The 15,307-nt window shown below is 36.3% G+C and overlaps 1 protein-coding gene across 1 annotated transcript in view; it reads left to right on the top strand.

The window, feature by feature from the left end:
- Positions 1-15,307, top strand: part of CCDC141 (coiled-coil domain containing 141) — a 205,516-nt gene that overhangs the window by 115,148 nt on the left and 75,061 nt on the right. Inside the window, exon 7 of the mRNA XM_047085862.1 lies at positions 3,933-4,127. Coding sequence (XP_046941818.1) covers positions 3,933-4,127 — 195 coding nt within the window. The remainder of the gene's footprint in view (positions 1-3,932; positions 4,128-15,307) is intronic.

The following is a 15,307-nucleotide window of genomic DNA, read 5'->3' on the forward strand; positions in this document are numbered from 1 at the left end:
TGGTTTTCTCCACTGGGTTCCTCCAGCCTTGACAACAGTGACAACTAAGTTTTTTGAAAATAGTGTGATGGATTCAGATGACTCTGGAACATTTTATGTTAAAAATAAAATAGTGGAAGCATCCCCTAAGAAAAATGGCTGGGTAAATTCATCATCAGAATGTTACAGAAATACATCAGAAAATGCCTATGGATTGCCCAAAGAAAACAGAACCAATTTTCTGAGAAGATTGAATAGAAATATTGAATGGACCCAACTTCATTTAATACCCACAGAGTTCATGTGAAAATGCAATTAAGAAGACTGGAGATGGAGAATAAGAAAAGATACGAGGCCAAAATGGTCCTTTAACAGTTTCCTTGGAAGGTCATAGCCTACTTTTTATAAATATGATGTGAAGCACAAAGCTAAAGTGGTTTTTCCAAGATTTGGCTCTACTCCAGATGTCTTTCTTTAAAGTTGTTTGCAACATTTATGCTAAAGGCAGATTTATGAACACTGTTAGAGAACAGGTATTTCCCTTCTTAGAGAAGTGTTTTATTATTTTGGTCCATTGGCTAAGCAAAATTAAGCTTGAGTTTGGGCTGTAAATTTTCAGTTCTATATGTAACAGCATTGTATTTATTTAGAAAGAATGAAGCTTCTGATTCCAAATCAGAAAATCTCAGGGTCTTAGAAGATTTTTTGTAATTTCCAAGACCTTATCCGGGTTTCATGGAACTTTCACCTGTGTAATTATAAGCCAATAGATTTAATCCTTTTACGCTGTAAAAAAAAAAAAAAAAAAAAAAGACAAAAAACAAAAAACAAAAAAAACAAAAAAACCAAAAAAAAACCACAACCACTTTCTATCGCCTCTCCTCTCTGAAGTGCTGAGGTCAGTATACTGATTGAGAAACAGATTCTAGAGTCAAACTACTTCATTTTGAATTCTGGCTCTTTCACTTACTGGTGTTGAGAATTCAGGAAAGTTCTTAATCCTTCCAAACTTCAATCACCCTATCTGTAAAATGAGGATGGTAACACTTTGCACCTTCCAGGGGTATGGTGAAGATTAGGTGACATAATACATGAAAAGCATTTAGCACAGTGCTTAAACAGAAAGAAAAATCAATACTATCTTGCAGACAGTTAAGACACCTACACCATAGGGCTTGGTGTTGTCTAGGTTGAACACATAATTGCCATATCCGTTTCTCTATGTCCTAACTCCCGTTCCATTTCCTTCCCCCTAGCTTTGTAGGCCTTCCCGAGGTTCTTCATATTTGTTAAGTGGTCTTCCTCTAATGAGCAAGAAGATTATGGTCAATGATAACTTTTTGAATAACCTGCTTTATTCTGTTTTAACACCTGAAGCATTTCTTCACTTGAGTCTTTGAGGATTAATACCCCACAGATTTTAACAGACAGAAAATGAGAGAATGGGTACAAGAGACAGAAAATGGACTAGTTGGGTCTGGAGGGATAGAGACAAAACAAAAGAGTAAAGAAACAGACTTGTGAAAGTAGGTGAACTCATAGGTGATTCAGCTGCTTTTAGCCATAACAACAGAATTTCCCAACATTATTCCAGCTGGAGCATTGGTCCCCTGAGATGATGAGTAAACACATGGTTTCATGGTCAAAACAGGTTGTCCAAAATATTTCACACTGCGTTTCCATCTCGGAGTCTCAATGCACATCAACGTATTGAGGATTCTGAGAAGTCCTGCAGTAAAGAAACCCGCTTTGTTTTGTTTATCCCATAATACTGATCGATACATAACGCTAATCAATAACATTTGGAGAATCCTTCCACTACCATTATTTTAGAGCTGAGAAACAGAAATTCTCATAAAGAACAAATTTTGGGGTGCTAGTGAACCATGGTAAAACTGATGGAATGAAAAGGGGGACTAACAGTGAGTGTTTATTACCTGTGCCAGAAATTGTGCCAACTGCTTTAAAAACATTTGCTCTTTCCTGATAAGGTTAAGGTAATGATTTTTAAGTGGGAAGGATATTTACAGTGCTTTATGAAAGAATGTCATGGAACATATTAGCTATCTTTAAGTGGGGACAGACTAGCTCCTTAAAAAATGAAGGATCTTAAGAAATCACATAGCCCATATTCATACCTAAGAATATTGATTTTGCACTCACTGAGAAATCTGGAGTGTCAAAAGTTCATAAACAACTGGAAAAAACCCACAATGAATCACCAAAGTAGTAACTGGTAAAAGTTTATTGTGCACACACCAAAAAGACAATATGCAAACCAGAGCACTCACCCCAAAACATGGAACAAGGCTCAGGGGTATATTATTATAAAGCAGCCTAAATAGTGAGGAAACGGTGACTTCTTACTCTTCACAATTATTGGTTATAATATCAGAATTTCCTTAAATGATGGGGAATTGGTCAGTGGTTACCTCATAGCAACCTTGGGAAAGGTTCAAGTTTTGCTTATAATTTCCAGAGACATAAACAAGAAATGACCCAGGTCAAGTCAGCCTTGAAAAATAAGCTAAATTAAGCTTTGTTTGTATGACTAAACTGGTTATGTCTGCTCAGGCCATTTTAAGGCTGGTCTTCATTTGTTTTTTATTTTAACAACCCCCTCCCTCTTTGGTCATTCTCTTAGAAGGCTGAGAGTATGATCAACCACTATAGCATTATATTTGGTTACCACCATTGATGTGGTCAGGCTGAAGAATCACACGTTAGCTGTTTCCATTAGTTGAGTCATCAGGATGTGTTTATAGGACCAGCATACATTTCATACATTTGATGATGTAAGTATATATGAAAATTATGTAAAATAGCAGTTTATATATTGTTGAAGGAAAGAACTACACTTTATTCTTTCTTCATATTCCCCAAGCCATCTATCCTAGCATGGTACCAGGTACATAGTATTTAGTGTGTCTTGTGAAATGAATGAATGGAAATGGTAGTGGTAAATTGCACTAAAAATTATACTTATTTTACATAGTATAATGTAACAAATGTAACTTAATAATAGGACGTTTGCCTTAGGGAACAAGCCAGGATGGAGCTAGAATGTAATTTTTGAAATTTGGCGCTAAATTTCTGGTGCTTTAACAAACAACCTATGCTGTTTTTAGCCACAGTCTTAGTTGAGATGGGTACCGAAAATTCACTCACAAGACATCCATGTTAGAGATATTTTATGAAGTTGAATCTGGCTTCATCTTTTGCAAGAAATTTGAGTTTCCCTTTAAATAAATAAAGTGTTAATATGTTCAGTTAACTCCAACTTTTATTTTCTTCTCTACTTACTGTTTTTCATCCTTGTGTAACAGAAAGTAAAAAACTACCTCCTTTCTTTTCCTGAAATGTTTATATAGCACTAAGAATGAAGTATTGAGAGGTGAGACTCAGGTCAGGAAGGAGGGAATACTGCACAATACCAACTATTAATTTTGTGGAGAATAACAGATCTTAATTTTAGTTCTAAGTGTAGGCACAATACAAACACAACAGCCATAAAATATAAGATTTCTCTTCCTGTCTTGTACATATTTGCCCACATTGGCAGTGAGACCGAATTGTGGGAAGTAGACTTTTTATATTTAATTAAATGAATACAGATCAAAGTGAGTTAGAGATTAAAAAACGCTATTGACTATACTTTGGGTATGTTTTCAGACAGCGTTAATGGAAGAAGTAGCCTGTATTTGGGGCAACTGGATATTCTATCGATCACACATCCCAACCTGCCTCTTCCTAGCCTCTTTCTTCTTTATCTACCTTTCTTTTTTACCTACATCTTGGTACTGAAACCTGGAATGTAGCATTTACTCCTTCATAATTTGAAAATATAGTGACAGATGGTTACTGATACATTCAACCCATCTAAATGTTCTCTGAGTCTTAGCACAGTTGCCAAGGGGAGGATGTGTAAAATAAACTGGAGTGATCTCTTGTAGGAATGGAATTCTGCTGTTGAGAAGCTAAAGAATGATGCGCTTGGGATTCTGCTGTCCAAGGACTACGTGGAGAAGGAACATCTACAGCTCTCTAACCAGAAACTGGATCAGCTTCAAGGAGAATTTGGTCGGCTCATGGTGGAAAGGAAAACTTGGTTAAAAAAGGCAAATGTTTTTTTTAACAGTGCCAATAAGGTCAGTGGGAAGTTACGTTGGTAATTTTAGGTAATCAGGACAAACCAGTAAGAGACTCATGATTTCACTAGGCTGGCGAACATCACAGAGGTCTGGATTCCACATAGAGTTTCAAAATTAATAGCAGCAAAAGTGAACTTTTAAAAATATATTCCTTTATGATGAGTACTGGATGTTATATGTAAGTAATGAATCACTAAATTCTACTCCTGAAACCAATGTTACACTGCATGTTAACTAATTAGAATTTAAACAAAAATTTGGAAAGAATATATTCCTATCATGGCCATTATTTGGTTCTCAAAACTAGGAAGCTCTATGCTTTGACATGTTAAAAAAAATCCCCAGGAGGGTTTCATCTTAGAGCCGTCATTGAACTGCTTGAGGGGACACTTGTGCCAACACTGCCATATTTCTCATGGAGTAAGGGAATTATCATAAAATGTATCAAGGTTAAAATAACACCTTGAAATTTTCACCAAAAAAAATATTTCCCCTTTAAAACTTTTTTTTCATTTATCAGGGAAAGGTACATGAATATTGTAAGCCTTCTGCATACAAGCCATAAGGCTAGAAGCAGAGTCTCAACCTGACTGCCCTGCCTTGGTCTTGCCTTTTAAAGTCTGCCAAGGGGAAATCTTGCTTTGGACCATCTCCAGGTCTTCTTGAGTTGGAGACTGTGCTCTGTTTCTCCTGGTTGATTCTTTTAATATTGACTGTAGCAGATGGTTCTTAGTGAGTGGTAATGTCTACATGTTCACATCACTTGTGTATCTGAAGCTGGCGATATTATTTGAAAAGTTTTGTACCTTTTCCAATCTAATATACACCTTCAAACTGCCTTCTTGGAATTGTTTAATACCTTAAATTTTACTGATGTTTTTGAAACTGGACAATGTGACAGGAAATCAATGGGTAACCCCCAGGAGGTGGGTATATTGTGATTTAAAGTCATGATATCAACAATCTGAATACAATGTCCTGGTATATATCAAAATAGTTACTTAATTTTGAACTTCCGTACTAATAGGAAACTTGCAGAGTAGAATTTCAAAATAGAGGTGCTAGAATTACAGTAAAAAAAGTGTTAAAGAAAAATTTGACAAATATGATAAACATCTGTTTGGGATTTCTTTGTTTTAACAGAAGAAACAGTCATAGCATATTACTGGAACTGTTGAACTAAGTAAATGGTAGGTGCTAGTTAAGTTTCTCTTGAACAGTCCTGTTTTTGAATAAGAGATTTATTTTTTTTTAATTTAAATCCAAGTTAGTTAACTTACAGTGTAATAATGATTTCAGGAATAGAATTTAGTGATTCATCACTTACATATAACACTCAGTGCTCATCCCAGCAAGTGCCCTCCTTAATGCTCATCACCCATTTAGCCTATCCCCCCCGCCACCTCCCTCCCTCCATCAACCCTTAGTTTATTCTCTGTATTTAAGAGTCTCTTATGGTTTGTCTCCCTCTCTGTTTTTATCTTATTCTTGCTTCCCTTCCCCTATGTTTGTCTGTTTTGTTTCTTAAATTCCACATATGAGTGCAATCATATGACATTTCTCTTTCTCTGGCTGACGTATTTCGCTTAGCATAATACACTCTAGATCCATCATGTTGCAAATGGCAAGATTTCATTCTTTTTGATCACTGAGTAGTATTGAATAAGAGACTTTCTAACTTACATTGCACTTTCATTCTACAAAATGAGTAGGTCATCTGTCAATCAAGTAATGTCATTTTTAAGGAAGACAGTTATAGAACATGTTGCTAGAATAAAACAATGCTTCTAGAACAAACCATATAGTTTCAGCCCTGCAAAATGTAGTTTCTCTATCTTCAATTTGTACCCCCCTGCTCTTGCTTTCTCTGCTCTCATTATGTGGTAACTTTCCAGGGAGACTTTCTCCTGACATTGCTTCCGGGCCTTGAGGGGGAAAGGAATGACATTTATTGCAATAACAACAACAACAACAACAACAACAATAATAATAATAATAGAACAGAGTGGTTACTTTCTCAAATTCACGTAGTAATTCAGCTTAAATCATAAGAAACTATATTTCTTAACCCTCGAGACTTGAATTTTTGTTTTTGAAAGAGAGAGAGAGGGAGAAAGAGAATGAGTGGGGGAGGGGCAGACAGAGAAGGATAGAATCCCAAGCAGCTTCTGTGCCACCAGAGCACGGCTCAAACTCACAAAGACACTTAACTGACTGAGCCACCTAGGCTCCCCCCTCCCAAAACTTGACTTCTAAATTAAAAAAAAAAAAAAACTTAAAAAAAATGTTTGTTTATTTTTGACAGAGAGTTGGGGGGGGGGGAGAAAGAGAGACAGAGCGCAAATAGGGGAGGAGCAGAGAGAGAGAGGGAGGCACAGAATCTGAAATAGGATCCAAGCTCTGAGCCATCAGCACAGACAGAGCCCGACATAGGGCTGGAATCTACCAAATGGGAGATCATGACCTGAGTTGAAGTCTGACACCTTAATGACTAAACCACCCAGGTGCCCCTAATTTTTTTTAATGTTTGTTTATTTTTGAGACAGAGACATAGAGTGTGAGCGGGGGAGGGGCAGAGAGAGGCAGACAGAATCCCAAGCAGGCTCCAGGCTCTGAGCTGTCAGACCTACAGGGGGTTGAACTCATGAACTGTCATGAGATCACGACATGTCTGAGTCAGATGCTTGCCTGACTGAGCCACCCAGGTGCCCCAAGACTTGACTTGTACATCCCCTGTTTCATCATTGGAAAGCCATGGCATTCAAATTATAACAATTTCAGTTGGAATTTGTTCATACTCTATTTATCCATATTATATCATTCTCTATAGTCAAGTGGCACTTAGAAAGGTATAGAATTTGTTCTCCCTTTTCAAAGCATCAAGGGAATAATTTCTGACTCCAAATTTAAGAATCAATGTGAAAGGTGATAGATACTTTTACTTCAGCAAAAAATAGAAGATGGAGTGTGGAAAGTGGATATTTAATCATGATTTTTGAAATGAAATATTTGCCCTATTATTAAGAAGCAATACACGATTAAATAATGTAGTGGGTAAATCTGTTTAAATTAAAGAGGGAAGCTCCTTAAGACTTGAAAATGGCATTTTTATTTTTTATTTATATTGTGGAATCTCCAAATTTTACAAAATTCGCACCATTTTACCTAACTTTTGGCATAACACTTATAAATAACCCAGTTAAAATAAAGAGCTGGATTTGAAACATTAATATAATTTTAAAATCCCTTAAAATTGTGTTTTCTAGGCTGAAAATTCTGTTTATACCAGCAAACGGGTATTTTCAATTTGTATCATCAATTTATCTCTGAAGCACTGACTTTTCCTTTTGAAAATTCACTTTATCATACCTTGGGTGCATTGGATTTTTCTAGTTGTGAGCATCCTTAACCCTAGATGAAGTCATGTTGTCAAGAACTATGAGGCATGTGAAATTTTACCCAAACTTCAAGCTAACTTGCTAACTTGTCACAGTTTGTGGATGCTCACAAAAGACACATGACTTCTGTGTCAGTTTTGAAAGACTTTATTACAAAAACAATGATCGAAATGTCCACATGCCATATCAGTTTCCCAAGTCCCAGTCCCCTGGGCGGGGGTGATGCAGATGGGCCCCGATGGATGACTGCATCTGTGGCAGGTGGTTTCCAACAGAGGAACCCTAAGCTTGGGGAATCTTTTTTTTTATAGCAAACAATAAGCCAACTTGCTATTTGTCTCAGAAGGAGACATTTCCTCCACCTTGAAGGTTGGTTGCTGGCTGCAAACCCAACAGTGAGAAAGGGCTCCAATGAAGAGGGGTCACTGTGGGCCGTTCATGGCACACCGATAATGATGGGTGGAAGCACTAGCCACTCTCCCAACACATGCAGCACTGTGGAAGAAAGAGGAAGTCAGCGCTTCCAAAAGATATTGACTTTGAAAATCAATTCCATTCTTGATAAGTAGAATTATTTTTTCAGCAAACAACCTCTTATTCCAAATTTGTTAAAGCTAGGTCAATATTCTCCTTCAATATCTGTGCCAAATACCAGCGTGAGAAAATATGCTAGTGTCACAGGTAATATAAATGACAGGATGTGACAGTTTGCGTATTTGTTCAATAAAAAGTGAAATGTGTGATTTTTAAAATACAACTTTCACTTTTTAAAAAGTTTGTTAAGTTTAAAAGGTGGTCATAATATAATCTACAAAATGGACTGTTGTTAATGCTTTCCATATCGTATATATTTCTTTTTTAATCTGGATTTTTATCATATGTTGCTGGTATTTTTGTTGCAAGCATCTGGAAATTCCTCTTTTTCCCTTGCTTACCTTTTCATTTTAATTTATTTAATTTACCAATTTTAGATAGGGATATTCTTATTTACTAGACAAAAAGTCATAATAATTTCTTTTATTGAAGTCTCTAAATGAGTAGTGTGGTTAATAATTCTTTAGAGAATTCTTTATTTAGAGATTCTTTAGAGATACATTTGCTTAGTAAAGTTTTACTATACAATTACCGTGTATCAGGTACTGTTCTAAATGCTGGGGTTACAGCAAAGAACAAAACATACAAAAAAATCTAGAGTATGTTTCCAATTTGCAAAATACAATAAAATATAATTATTGCCTAATTATCTACATTGACTAGACAACCACATTGCCTTTGCCTTTGCGTTGTGGCTCTAGGAGTGAAATTGATTACCTTTTAATCCTGCTAGGGGTTGATGATTACCCAAGGCTCAAGAGTCTGTTTCATACCCAGAGTGCCTATAGCCTTTGGCTTGAGTGTGGTAGTTTGTACCTGGAGTGAGCGATAGGTGGCAATGTTAGCACACAGGACCTTAGCATATTGCTACTGACGCTTTTCCTAAACCAGACACTGGATTCAAGTGGAGATTGAGCCAAGTAATTTAAGAACCCTAGATACTTCCTTTCTGTAGTAGGAAGTAGTACAACAACTACTGTGTTGGTGAATTTATTGCCAAATCACTTAGCAACAAATACAAGTAAGGGTTGATTATCAATATTGGATGATAGCTGATTGGAAAAGAATTTCTCTAATTACTAGATGTTGCTAAAAGTAGGACATGGCATGAAATATGAACATAGCACCTATTATAGTGACTCATCTTGATCCCCCCAAATTTTCATCTTTTCATGATTATAGATTATCTTATTTATTTCTAACAAGTTCACAACCAAGGAGTTGGTTAAGATATGTCAATCATCCAAATTGTATTTATCATTGTTTAGGGAATGTGGTTAAAATCAAACAGAGATAAATATATATGTTTCAAGAGCAGAACAATACGAACTGTATTTAGATGACAACAATGATTGAACCTAAATCTGTAAAACATGGCTGATTGGCCATAAAGTTTCATTTCCCATGCTTCCTATTCATAGGCACATGATTCCATTGGGGGAAAGCAAGCGGTGAAGACTGAGGCCAAATTTACATGGTGTGCTTCTTGGGTGATTAGCCTAAAAGCAAAGGTGAAGCAAAAGCTGGGGCAGCTAAAGCAACACCCCAAAAGCAGTTTGAAATGTAGTGATTGTCATAGCTTCTACTGCTTCTGCCATCACTGCTGAAAGTTTTATGTCTTCTAAAAAGTTAATGTTGCTTTTTCAAGATATTTATAGCCATGCAAAACAGTAATGCCTACAGCAACATAATTGTTTCAGATAAAAACAAAATAATTAAGGATGACGTTTGGTACAGTTTTTTCACTTATATATACACTATTCTCCCATTTTCAAAATAGATACATTTTAGCCCAGATGTGGGAAGCAATTAAATAAAATGACTCAGTTGTTGCACAGATTGAAGAGTGAAGAAATCTGTCCAAATAGAGAACCTAAAAAATATTATCCAGAAGGAATTTGTTAAGGTGATGTAAATGAATTAAAGAAACTAAGCTAATTGTATTGGAAATTAAGGAAAACGTACTTGCTTTCAGTTTCATAATTCTTAGGCAGCCTGTTTCAGATTTCTCTTTTCCAGAACAACTTCCCTTTCTCTTACAAAGAACTAAAGCATCTTTAAAAACAAAAACAAAAAAAAACCAAAAAAACCAAAACCCCCAAAAAACCTCCCTCCATGCTTCTACATTTCCCTTTGCCTGATGTGTTATATAGCTACTGTTTTCATATGTCATATGTGTACTTTAGCTAAAGCAGTTAAAGATACTTTCTTTAAGATCCTTGCCTTCAAGACCCTTTCAGTCTGGTCTGGAGGAGAGGCAAGGGAACAGAAGTGCTGTATGCTTTGGGAAAAGCCCAAAGTTTTGGAGTGAGCCTAGAGCATTAGGGAACACAGAGGAGAGTCTCAGGGAAAAAGTGTCAAGGAAGACTTCTCCACAGGAGGTGAGCACTGAGCTAAATCTGAAAGGCTAGGACAAGGAGCGATTGGAGGAGGACTGGGTGGTACAGAGTTGTGCCATGCATGGGGAATCTAAGGTAATTCACTTTGCCACGAGTGTAGGGTATAAGACCAGAATGATGAGAGAAAAGTAGTAGAAGCAGACAGGGGGTCAGGAAGGGTCTTGAATAGCATGCTGAGAAATTTCTATCTTATGCTGAACATATCCATAACTATGAACAGATATTAAGGACTTCAAAAAATCGTGATGAGGCAAACCTCCTGATATAGATGCAAATGATGTCTTAATTTACTCTCCTCCTATATTCTCTCTGAGAGACTGGTGTAGAAACTTTTGGTTTTAGAACTTAAGGAGAGGCTATTTAAACCATGCAAATATTTGATAAATATGGCTAAACATAAAATTATATATATATATATATATATACGTTTATATATGTATATATAAACATATATATAAAATGAAAGATTATCAAAACAAGAAATGCATTTACCATCTTACGTTTTTCATGAGAACCCACAACTCAGCCCCTATTTAATTAGTCTTGTAATAAAGACACTCAGTTTTTTTTAATATAATTTATTGTCAAATTGGCTTACATACAGCACCCAGAAGACACTCAGTATTATCATTCACTCATTAGTATCCTTCACAATAAAGCTATCATGTGACTTCTAAGTGAGTCATGAGTGTTATTTATTGGTTTCCCTTCCATGTACAATTTTAAACTGCTGCACATCTCCATTGGTATTAAATATATTCTTCCTTGTATTGTAGGCATTTCTGGTAGATTTACTTTCCTTTGCTGAATTAAAATTCCTTGAGGGTAAAACACACGTCTGTTTTACTTTGTGTTTACCAGAATGGATCATCTAGAAAAGCACCTTTCAGGCAGTGAATGCTCAATAATTATTTGAATGATAGAAAGTAGTGAAATAGTAGAAACTATGGAGTTTCAAGGCCAACTACGTTCCATTTTCATAAGAGATTATACTGATCCAAGGTCATTGGAATGAAGAGAGCTTAATTACTTTAATATACAAGGAACACAAATTTTGAGCTCAATCTCTGTGTCATAGCTGAGAAGGAAGGTAATGCTGGGTGAAGAAGTTTGTAATCACCCATGCCACCTGCTCCAAGAAGTCTCCAGGCAGCATTGCCTATTTTTCATTATTCCTGTAGTATTTCTCTGTGCTCCTTAGAGAGAGGGGGTGTCTTAGTCATCTTTGCACGCCACCTAGCATTCAACAAACTTTGTTGAATCAATGAATGAATGACTGGACATGTGACAGGTCAATTACACTTTGAGCCTGAGTTTTCACTTCTCTAAAAGAGGTCTAACGATCCTCAGGGAATACCATTCAGTAATAAAAGTTCCTGCAACTGCTGATACATGTTCAAAATCTTTCCATGATAGAGTTGGAGTATAAATAAATAAATGGAATTGCAGAGTATTAAGTGAAAATTTTAAAATGTTTCTTAGGATGATACTTTTCTAAAATAATATAGCAGACTTTGGAGCCAGGCTGCTGAGGTATGAATATGGTCTTAGACATTTATTAGTTCTATGACCTTACGCAGTTCCTTAACTTCTCTGTGTGTCTAGCTTTTTTTATCTGAAAAATGGAAATAATAATTATATGTACCTCACAGAGTCACTGAGCTTCTAAATGAGTTAATACCTGACTGGTGCATAGAACAGCCAAGCACTCACTGAGTTCTAGCTATTATTTTGTCATTTTATATGCATTTAATACTACACTAGCCATTCTAACATGACTTAAATGCTTTTGTTCCATTTTCCTGTTCCCAGCATGTACCAGAGTACATGCTTCATAAAGTCCAATAAATATTTGTTGAATAATGAAAAAAAAATAAATGCTTTGCAGATTGTAAATAGATGCTTTTCCATGTAAATATTCCCAAGATTATCCTAAAACTATTTAGGTCAATAGATTAAAAGAAACCAGAAAGTATAAACAGTGACTAGCTGGCTAGGATTCTACTTATGTGTCTGGTTTATCCATTTCGAAGATGAACTTACCTCAGAAAGAGTAAGAGTTTATTAATACATAAACTTCCTCCATTCCTTGTTGATAAAATGCATCAGATGCATGCCATTTTCTTTCTTTTTAGTTTTTATTTTAGAGAGAGAAAGCACGCAGGGGAGAGGGGCAAAGAAAGACAGAGAGAGAGAAAAACAGAGAGGGAGAGAGAGAGAATCTTAAGCAGGTTCCATGGTCAGTGCAGAGCCCTAAAGGGGGCTTGAGTTCACAGCCCTGAGATCATGACCTGAGCTGAAATCAAGATTAGAATGCTCAATTGACTGAGCCACCCAGGTGCCCCATACATGCATTTTCAACCCCAAACTCCTTTTCCAATGTTTTGTTTTGTTTTGTTTTTTGTTTGTTTGGATTTTTTGTTTTGTTTTGTCTTGTTTGTTTGTGTGTTTGTTTAGCTTTTCAGATTGTGAGGCCAAACCAGTTTTAGGTTCCCATGATTTTACACACCTCTCATTAACATCACTTGTAATGTGGAGTGAGTTCTGGGGCCCAGCAGCGACAACCTTGGAGTGGCAAGAAATAAGCTGGAGCACCGGTAGGGAGCAGCAAACACTGGGAGCTGAAAATCCCATCACTCTTTTGCCCTGCTTTTCTAGCATTTGGAAGCCTGGGCAGATTTGGGCAGGACCTGAATCAAGTATCAGCTTGCCAAACTGGGAGCCATGGGAAGTTATCTCAGGTAGTATTTAGGAAAGGAAACTGAAGCTTTTGGTTTTGATGAAAACTGAACCCAGAGGAAATCTCTGCAGACAGTGGGATTCAGTGCTCTAATGAGAAGCTGAATATTGTGTCCTTGGTAATTATAAAGGTTCCAACCAAACTCATTCTCCAGCCTTGGAACTCACGAAAGGAAAATTTCAAGGTTCTGTAGCATTTGGGCTTTTTGTTTTTAATGTTGATTCTCTTAAGTTAGTCAAGAAGCAAACAATACTACTTATTAAACATCTTTGTGAAACAGCATGAAATATTTATGCTGGATGACTAACTCATGGTTCTTGCTTAATTTATTAATCCCATAGATATTTTAAAAAGAGTACAATGTGCCATGTCTGATACCATCTCTATTTGATTTGGTCCGGCCTGCTTTGGATCCTGTACTTAACAATGGAAAAAAAAGAAAGATCTTGATGAGCGTCGTAAAGAAAAAACACCAAGCAACTCCTTAGTCTTTTCCAAACCAAGGCAAAAAGAGCTGGTTGGTCTCCTTATCCTTTTAAGAACCATGTGGTTATACAAAATAGTCAAGAAGAGCTAGAACCAAGAGGGAGAAAATATTATCCTTGTGTTTATAATCCTTGTTTTTGCCTCTAGTCATAAAACCTGTATTTGACCAGGTGTGAAGAAAGAGGGGGATGGGGAGAGTAAACTAAAGGGGAAATATTAATTCCAAAGGAGTTTCTATGGGCATTATAGTGTCATTGCCAGAAATAACCTGTTCTATAACATGTGTGAGACAAAGAGATTCTTTCCGGGCTAGATGCAGTATATCAGGTTCCTTATGGATTTGGTAAATAGAAAAGCATTAAGTCCTATTCTGGGGATAGATTAAGTGAGAGCAATGATAGATCTTTTCTGGAATTGGTATGTGGATTCCTCATTAAATGCTGCATGGGGATAAGAGAAATGAGTTTTACATGTGACTCTGACAATCACAGGGAGTATAACTTTTTTAAAAAGGAACCCCCCTTTAAATCAATACATTTAACATGTCTTTGTGTTTAGATCATTCCCATTAGGTCTAGGTTAGGATTAAGGGTAAAGAATAAGCTCTCTTATAGTATCCAGCTCATCTTATTTACAAATGTATTTGTTGAGCTGATGAAGGAATGAAATCACTCACCTCCTTTCTACTGCCATAGTTCTATCAAGTGTGATACGCAGAGCAGTGTATAAGTAAATGTTTTCCTAACGCTTGGATATTTTTGAAAAAAACTCTGACAAAAATTTTGCTATTTTGATTCTAAGTTATGGGTTATCTTAATATACCGCTTTTTCCTTCTACTGACTGTTTAGACCTTCAGTTTATTCCCATGTTATTAAGCTATAATACTTTTATAATAACATTCAGGAGTGGGGTGGAGTCACCTCAGACATGCATTTAATGTACATGTGGCTTTAGAATCTAACTCCTGTGAAGAGAAGACCACTTCTTCTGACCATATCACTGCCCAAGGATATGAGAGTAGCAGCTGTTCACAGCGGCCACAAGAGGAAAGGCCCAGTGGGATGAATGACAGGCAGCAGGTGGCCACGCTCTTCCCAGTGACTTTTCAAAGATGTGTCCGATCGAGATGTAATCACAAGCAAATATTTTCCCAGTACTTAACTACCATCATGCCCTAACTTTCATATTTTTTTCTTTAGTTATTAAAACAATAACAAACATGATATGTATTAAGGTTATACTGGCTTAATACTAACACAGAGTGGAGTTAAACTTGTAGAGAAGAAAAAGCACTTTGGAATTCTCTATCCTTTCCCCCATTCCCACTAGGAATTTTGGGAATTATCTTAAGGGAAGAAAGAAGTGAATACCCTGACATCTAAATATATATGTTTTCTCTTTATTTCTTCCTTTAGCTCAGTGGCTCTCAATGCTAAATGTGAATATGTATTACAGTAGCACTGGTTCACATATACTAAACTTTAAGCATGATTTAGGGCAATTCATGATAATTTTGACTACACTGGATTTTTGTTTTAGGCACTGACTTTAAAACTTTT

Source organism: Lynx rufus, unplaced genomic scaffold (genome assembly GCF_022079265.1).
Source record: "Lynx rufus isolate CCGP_SWC_20201006 ecotype Redwood Valley unplaced genomic scaffold, mLynRuf1.p SCAF_2, whole genome shotgun sequence".
In the NCBI taxonomy this organism is placed as follows: domain Eukaryota; kingdom Metazoa; phylum Chordata; class Mammalia; order Carnivora; family Felidae; genus Lynx; species Lynx rufus.